The 7,749-nt window shown below is 27.2% G+C and overlaps 3 protein-coding genes across 3 annotated transcripts in view; 1 reads left to right on the top strand and 2 right to left on the bottom strand.

The window, feature by feature from the left end:
• Nucleotides 1-1,987, top strand: part of LOC102681795 — a 77,149-nt gene extending 75,162 nt beyond the window's left edge. The window contains exons 5-9 of the mRNA XM_006609680.2: nucleotides 1-141; nucleotides 372-556; nucleotides 687-959; nucleotides 1,042-1,315; nucleotides 1,384-1,987. The exon at nucleotides 1-141 is cut by the window's left edge and continues 17 nt beyond it. Of these exons, the coding sequence (XP_006609743.2) occupies nucleotides 1-141; nucleotides 372-556; nucleotides 687-959; nucleotides 1,042-1,315; nucleotides 1,384-1,736 (1,226 nt within the window). The 3' untranslated portion in view covers nucleotides 1,737-1,987. The remainder of the gene's footprint in view (nucleotides 142-371; nucleotides 557-686; nucleotides 960-1,041; nucleotides 1,316-1,383) is intronic.
• A 76-nt stretch (nucleotides 1,988-2,063) lies between these two features.
• LOC102681931 (THO complex subunit 6 homolog) lies at nucleotides 2,064-3,710 on the bottom strand. The gene is made up of 5 exons (XM_006609681.2): nucleotides 3,466-3,710; nucleotides 3,051-3,278; nucleotides 2,807-2,974; nucleotides 2,569-2,731; nucleotides 2,064-2,482 (listed from the first exon to the last, which is right to left on the bottom strand). The coding sequence occupies exons 1-5, from the start codon at nucleotides 3,600-3,602 to the stop codon at nucleotides 2,162-2,164; spliced, it is 1,017 nt and encodes a 338-aa protein (XP_006609744.1). The 5' UTR covers nucleotides 3,603-3,710; the 3' UTR covers nucleotides 2,064-2,161.
• Nucleotides 3,711-4,543: 833 nt separating this feature from the next.
• Nucleotides 4,544-7,749, bottom strand: part of LOC102670604 (DNA ligase 1) — a 4,736-nt gene continuing 1,530 nt past the window's right edge. The window contains exons 3-13 of the mRNA XM_031515245.1: nucleotides 7,600-7,749; nucleotides 7,402-7,528; nucleotides 7,157-7,329; nucleotides 6,872-7,095; nucleotides 6,518-6,646; nucleotides 6,308-6,447; nucleotides 6,038-6,239; nucleotides 5,747-5,953; nucleotides 5,422-5,638; nucleotides 5,086-5,321; nucleotides 4,544-5,004 (exon numbers count right to left, since the gene is read on the bottom strand). The exon at nucleotides 7,600-7,749 is cut by the window's right edge and continues 20 nt beyond it. Of these exons, the coding sequence (XP_031371105.1) occupies nucleotides 4,633-5,004; nucleotides 5,086-5,321; nucleotides 5,422-5,638; nucleotides 5,747-5,953; nucleotides 6,038-6,239; nucleotides 6,308-6,447; nucleotides 6,518-6,646; nucleotides 6,872-7,095; nucleotides 7,157-7,329; nucleotides 7,402-7,528; nucleotides 7,600-7,749 (2,177 nt within the window). The 3' untranslated portion in view covers nucleotides 4,544-4,632. The remainder of the gene's footprint in view (nucleotides 5,005-5,085; nucleotides 5,322-5,421; nucleotides 5,639-5,746; nucleotides 5,954-6,037; nucleotides 6,240-6,307; nucleotides 6,448-6,517; nucleotides 6,647-6,871; nucleotides 7,096-7,156; nucleotides 7,330-7,401; nucleotides 7,529-7,599) is intronic.

Here is a 7,749-nt window from a genome sequence, read left to right as displayed (position 1 = left end):
CGACGCCCCTCGCACCCCCGAGGAGCATGGGTCAACGGCCAAGTACCCTGTTGCGCCCCAAAATCTCTTTGACCTGGGTCCTTCGTGGGCAACAGCAACCTGCATCCAGCAACAGTCATTCAACCACCAATGGGAACGCAGGTCTATAAAAAAAAATATCTGAAATATTAGATTCTATAAATAATATTATGAGGAATTTAAATTAAATAAGTATATAAATTAATAAAAAGAAATAACATGATGTCCATTCAAAAGGTTATTCATGAAAATTCTTAAGAAATATATACAATACAATATATAAATTAGCTGTAATTTTGCTATTTCGAGAAAGCTTAAGAAACTAGTCAAGAAACAATGTTATCTTTGTAAAGGTGGGAACGGCGATCGAGAGAGCTTGTCACGAGATGGTAAAGAAAGATCCTCGAAGAGGAGTGTGAAAAGTGTGAAGGAAAAAGACAGCGGTAAGGAGAATGTCGAAACAGAAAAACGAGAGAAGAAGGTTCTGCATAGAATAGAGAAGATCGAAAGAACGGAGAAAGTAGAAATTCAGGAAAAGGTTTATATATAATTTATATATTTTATATCTATCTATTATAAATCTATCTTATTATAAATATTTTTAATTTTAATCTTTTATTTTTCAAAAAATAATGCAATACGTACTAATATTTACATTCTCTTTTCAGTCAATTAGCAAAGAAGTACTGGTCAATGAAAGATCGCTAGACAGTCCTCTGGAGAAACAATCTGAAAAAGAATTTTCAGGGCTAAAGGAGGCGAAGGAGAAAGAGAAAGTTAAGAGGGCAGTGTCCGAGCCGTCTCTCGTGTCACGTGAGTCAACGTCCACGCCTAGTGGTCGGGAGAAGCACAGACATCGAAGAACCAAACGATCCCACAAACCCAGACCGCCAAGTAGATTTGGTTATGAAATTGCAGACCTTGATGCATACCTTACCAAAGTATCTTTTCATTCATCAAGCTACAATTTATAATTCAATATGATAAAAACAATATTGCTTACAAAATATTTATTATTTTCAGGCCTCGATAGAAAAACCTGCAAACATTCCTGTTGTTCTTTCGTTTCCATCTGTCCTGTATCAAACCCAAGGTGGTACTCAAGACGAGATGGCTCTCCCTCTTGGTACAGTTGTCAATGCTGTATTCAAGAATCAAACTTGGTTATACGTTCAAACTCCACATGGTCAAGAAGGGTACGTCGGGTATGCAGCTTGCTTACCATTAGGAATATTACCACAACCAACAAGAGGACCATGTTGGGAAGACTCTACAGACGTATTTCCTCGTCCCTTAGGTACTAAATTCATTTCCAATAGCATCAGTTCCAAATTCATGTTTTATTAATGTGTTTGACTTTTCCAGGAAACATGACCGATACGGAAAAACTAAGGGATACTAGGTCAGAATGTGGTGCTCGAGGTAGAAATCCAAGAGTAAGACGTAGTTCTAGAGACGCAGTATCAGCCTGCGGGGAACGTAGTGTTGACAGATTGTATCTCAGAGCCGCAGCGAATGCTAGAACCAAAGGATCTCGACATACTTTACTCGTTATACGTAGCGATTATGAGGGTCAAGGTGGAAACGCTCTTAGCGTCTCTAAAGGCGATGTCGTTGCATTACTTAGCGATCATGTTAGTGATTGGTTCTGGGTTCGCTCGCGAGATGGTAGAGAGGGCTTTATACCTGCAGTGATTGCAGGTCATGGCTTTCTGTGACTGTTATATTACTATAATTTGTTTGAAATTAAATTGATCCTTTAAAACTATACAAAAATAAATTATCACCATATTGTTTAATATTCCATTATTTATGATTTCACTTTTTATTTCGTTTAAATATCTTGCAAGCTAAAAGAAGAAATTTAGTTTTAAATAACCAATTAATTTCAAACAAATGTTAATTGTATTTTATCACATCTCATAAATGTTCTATTAGGCGAATATATTACAAACAGAAAACGATTATATTACAAAAATCGTAACTAACAAACAAATACTTGTATATTTGTAAAAAGTTTTATATCATATTTTATAAAATGCATATTGTATTAATATATTTATTAAAAAATATATTTGTCTTTAATGAGATCACTTTGTTTTGTAAATCAATTAGATATCACCATTTTAATATTTTATTTTTATTATGCAAACTTTAATATTAATTCACGATAATTAAAATTCGTACAAATATCAAGGTTATTTGATGAACCAGCTATACTAAATACTTTTTGCGGTGTTTCTTGATAAATAATACTGTATACAGTGTTACTGGAAGTTGGCACTTTAGCCAACATTTCTCCTTGATAAGTAAGATGATAAACGTGAGGCGCTGATCCAGCAGCTATTACACGTTCTTCATAAATATTTGCTACATGGATACCTTCATCTGGAAGATCAAATACAGTGGCTGCTTCCATTGTGCGCATATGCCATAAAGATAAATTTGGACCACCTCCACATAACTAAACAATTGATATATATTATTTTTTTTATCCTTGTATTAAAATTAATTGTCTATTCTATAAAAAAAATAATAGAAAATAAATACCAGCCAATCATCTGTGAAATCTATGGCACCAATCCATTTGCCTAATCTTGGTCTTGCAACTTTGTCTACTAAATGAGGAGTTAATATATTAGTATTTTCTTTTTTTCTTAAATCCCATAATCTCACTGTTCCATCTTCGCTGCATGAAGCTAACTGATTACCCCTAGAAAAATAAAATATTTTATATAAAAATTATTATATATTATATATTATATATTAATAATTATATAATACATACATTAAAGATAGACAATGAATATAATCTGTATGTCCTTCTAAACTTCTTAATATTCTACCATCTTCTAAACTAATTACATAAATATTGTTATCGCCACAACCAGCATATAGAAGATTATTTAATTTAGAATATACTAAATAATTTACATCTGGTTTTTCATAACTATCCCTAAAAATAAATAATAATATCATTAAATATTATAATTATTAAATAATTTATTTTATATTTTATTATATAATCTCACTTATTAACAGGAAGTTGTATAGTCCATGAAACTTTATTCTTTGGATTTTTACTTGAAATAATTATTTTCCAATCCCATCCGCATATTTCTCCTGATGTTCCTGTTACTAAAAAATTGTCTGTTGAAATCATACTTTCTACTTGTTGATTGGAATGAGCAGTGAAGTGATAATTAGGGCCTTGTAATTCACTTTCTTCAACTTTATGTGGTCCTAAAGCTTTTGATAACCTAGAAACAAATTATTTTAACTTGCAAAAAAATTAATTGTATTTTAATTTTAATATTGTCTAATATTTTGTTTATATTTTAAAATATTAAGATAATTCATATTAATATAAAAAATGTTGTTTTTCTTCTTTTCAATATCAATAAAATTCATGATTAAACATTTATTATTAACTATTTAGATATTTACTCAAAAACTGAAATGTCTCCATAAATATTTCCAGCCAATAAATAATTTCCATCTGGAGAAAATGTTTGTGACAATATAGTATTATAAAATAACTTTTGATTAATCGTATCTGTCATCACTTCTTGATTAATTTTCATAATATTCGAAAATAATTGAGGTTAGGAATCAGCACTATAAAAGTAAATGAAACTAATATAGACAAGGAAACTAAATAATGTGAGAAAGATAGAAATGAACTAAAAATTGATTATCAACGCCATCTTTTAAGTACTTTAATTGAGAATTAGTGCCATCTTTTGAATGCTTTTAAAAAATGTCTTTAAAAAGATATTTTTGATATTCAAAAGATGGCGTTAACGATTAATTCTTATTTTATTTTATCTTTTTCTTACTATTTGATTTCCTTGTCTACATTAGTTTCATTTGCGGCACTATAAAGATAGCATTAATTTTTATATTTTTACTTTATCTTTATCTTTTTTTATTATTTCTTTTCCTTGTCTATATTTGCTTTCTGCAAATTTTAAAATATATAGAGATTATGATATTTGATTAACATTTTTTTTATATAATCTATTAGTCAAAATTCTTAAAATTCTTAAAATTAGTGCAATTCAATTTTTATGAATTATATACATATTTCTTATGTATAATATATGTAAAATATTTGTCAATTTTTGTTTATTTATATACATATATTATGTTATATATTTAAATTCTTATATATTGAAAGTTCATATATTTTTATATATTATATATAAATTGTTATATATTCATGAGAGAAAATCTTTTTATTAAGAAGGGAAGACAAATTGATATATAAGAATATTAAATATTTTATATTTAATTCACACAAAATATTTAATAACAATTAAAATCTCCAAAATTAATAGTTTTTCACTAAATGATTTACTAATTTTTTATAAAATATGTTACATATTACTAATGCATTAAGAAATAAAATGAAATGATTCTATTTAAATTATATTTAGTCTAAATATTCAAGAAAACAAAAGAAAAATAATAATTAAATGTGGAAATATTATTTTGTGATATAAATTGTTTTTCATCAAATTTATTAAAAACTTTATTATTTTATTTAAAAAATTTAGTTTTACTTATATATTTAATTTTAGATATAATACAAATTTAATATAATTCAAAAATTTAGTAAAAGTCTTCTTCAGTTATTTTTGTTGATGATGTTTGATTTTTTATTTGTTCTTGATTGTTGTACATATTTGCAACTTGTTGTGCAGATGTAGCATCATCGCTATTTTTATCATCACGAATACGAACAAATCGTGGAAATCGTAAAGATATACCTTTCTCTGGATCAACAATACCAATAGCTGCTTTATGAACAGGCGACAAAGATAGATCTGCACATTTAATTTCCCAGACTTGGATAGGTTCAAACCAATGATCCGGTTCAAGAGATGAATCGTAACGATAATATGATTTAGTTTGCGATATTATATATTCTTTAAAAAACTCAGTGTGCTTTTGAAGATCCTCTTCACTGAATCCAGTACCAATCTAAATGGATATATAAAATATTAAAATTATATTTATTTCTATATTAAAATATATTGGTTATTACAATTTAATAATGCTTACTTTACAAATGCTTTGATATTCTTCATTTTCTTGATCATAACAAGCCAAAAGAAATCCTCCATAAGTTCCAGTTCTTTTTCCTTTCCCTACATAACCACCGATGACCACTACGTCCAATGTATCGCCTATACCATCTAAATAATCTTTTTTCAATTTTAACCAATTGCGAGAACGTTTAGCAATTTCATATGTTGCTTCTTCTTCTAAGGTCTTTACCATGAGACCTTCACAATTACCTATTAAATATATATACATACATATATACATACAAGTATACATACATTTTTCTAAATAGATAAAAACTAATTTATAATTTATTTTTAAATAGAAATTAACCTTTTACTGATTCATCTAAGAAATCTTGTACTTGTTCCATAGTTGAAGTATCTAAACTAGTTGCAAATTTCCATTCTCCAATTATTTCTTTGAAATTTTCTTTTAATAATTCACGACGTTTTATGAATGGTTGTTGCACTAATGGTTCTCCATTCAAATATAATAGATCAAACATGAATACACATACTTGAACCTTAATATCTGATTCGTTCGCATCCTATAAAGTAAAAATATGTGTAAATACGTAAAATATGTGTAAAAATATGTGTAAATATGTGTAAAAAAATATTTATATAAAAGTAATTTTTTATATATATTGCATTACCTTGCGTTTTCTTGTACTAAGTATTTGAAAAGGTAAAATTTGTTTCTTATCATTATCCCATGCTACTGCTTCACAATCAAGGATACAACTTTTAACATTTTCACCTTGAGTATTTTTAAATCGTCCTATAATATCGGGATACTTGCTAGTATTATTTTCCTGATTCCTACTATAAATGCTAATTTTACCATTCTCAGCAAAATGAATCTGAATGAATAATTTACAGCAATTAAATATATATATATATATATATTATTTTTTTATATTTTAAATAATTATTTAAAAAATTACTTGAGCTCTTTCTCCATCGTATTTCCACTCGCATGTAAATTTCAGACCGTCGAAACGTGTTAATACTTCTTGCACACCTTTAGTAGGATGAGCCAGCATTGGTTTCATAGGTATTCCAGGTGTAATTTTACATTTATTTGGTAATTCTTTAATTCCTTCTTTTAATAAAACAGGAATTATTTTATCATAATTTGGACATTCACTAGAAATAGATATTATATGATATAAATTGAAAATTGATTTGAATATCTAATACAAAAATATTCTTACCAATATGTTGTTTTAAGGATAAGTGCAGTTTCGTCATATTTTTGTTTAAAGGTATCATTTGACATTTTCTTACTCACATCTAAAATTTCAGGCGGAAAAATTGGCTTTGGTGGTGTCATAGTACATGCTAATGCTAAAGCCTGTAAATATTTGTCATTAATCATACAATATTACAATAATATAAAATGATATATAAATATATATTTTTACTTGTAATACAGATTGTTCTGCTAAACCAATTCGAAGTTTACCAGCTAAGGATCGAATCAAATATCTCGCTTCAGTAAAACGACATGCTACAAAAAGTGATTGGATTTTATCCAATTTTTTAGTTAAAGACTGAAAAAGAAATTATAATAATTGAAAATAATAAAAAAGTACAAAATTAAAAGTACAAAATTTTATCTTAAAATTACAATTACAATAAAGATCTAAATTGAATATCTTAGCTCTTATGAAATTTTTATTTATTTCTGCACAAATAAAAGACTCTAATAATTTTCAATTCTATGTTTCCATATTTATTATTGATTTATCATTAGATTATATTAACAAATATCATACCGCAGAACCAGTCATTTGAGCAATTTCTTTCAACCTAGTATATACACTTGATACTGTTAATGGAGCAGGTTGAAACATTGTTCTTTGATTGGAACGACTTCCTTCTGCCACAATGCCCAAATCTCCAACTTCTTGAACATCTGTTTTAATTTGTGCTAAAGTTCTGCCAGTACATTGTGCTATAGCTTTCATCAGATTTGTTTCTGCTACTCCCAATTCAATTCCTAAAATAAAAATAAATATTTTTTCAATAAGATGAGAAAATATATTTAAGTATATATTTACCTTCATAAGCAGGTGCTAATTGATTCAAACACAAATATATACTTGGAAGCAAATCATCTGAACTTAAAACTATAACAGATCGAAAATAATTCGATAATATTTCTATTATTTTTAATCGTGCACTAGTATCTTCAATTAGTTCCAATGTGCGTGTGAGTGCAATGTACGGTACTCTATGAAAAATTGAACAAATTTTTTATCAACAGAAAATATACGATATAAAAATGAAAAAACATAAGACATACTTTTCATTATGTTTCCAACATGCATCATCTATTGGATTATAATTTGATACACTAGGATCATAAGAATAACTGGAGGATTTTTTTTTATCATCTTTAGCATTTTTTGTTCCTTCTTTTTGTTTTGCAGCTAAAATATATTAATTATATTAAAATAGTTATATACTTATTTATTTATTAATATAATAATAAATTAAATACCAAAAAAATTATGAATCATTTTAGCAGACTTTTCTGTGATTTCCACATTTTCTTCTTTTTCTTTTTTATTATTCTTTGTATTATTTATAACATTTTTGTTAGATTTTTCTTCTTCATTAACAGGATTTTTTTCTTTTTCATTAAGATTAA

The sequence above is a fragment of the Apis dorsata genome, unplaced genomic scaffold (genome assembly GCF_000469605.1).
Source record: "Apis dorsata unplaced genomic scaffold, Apis dorsata 1.3 scaffold_59, whole genome shotgun sequence".
Classification (NCBI taxonomy): Eukaryota; Metazoa; Arthropoda; class Insecta; order Hymenoptera; family Apidae; genus Apis; species Apis dorsata.
Note: the sequence above shows the minus strand (reverse complement) of the source record. Positions and strands in the feature narration are given on the sequence as shown.

Bases quoted from the DNA above. Each gene is read 5' to 3' on its own strand.
- LOC102681931 (XM_006609681.2), bottom strand. From the start codon at position 3,602: ATGAAAATTAATCAAGAAGTGATGACAGATACGATTAATCAAAAGTTA. The intron at 2,975-3,050 runs GTGAGATTATAT...ATTTATTTTTAG, and splicing joins ATACAACTTCCTGTTAATAA to GGATAGTTATGAAAAACCAG. The intron at 2,732-2,806 runs GTATGTATTATA...TTATTTTTCTAG, and splicing joins ATTCATTGTCTATCTTTAAT to GGGTAATCAGTTAGCTTCAT.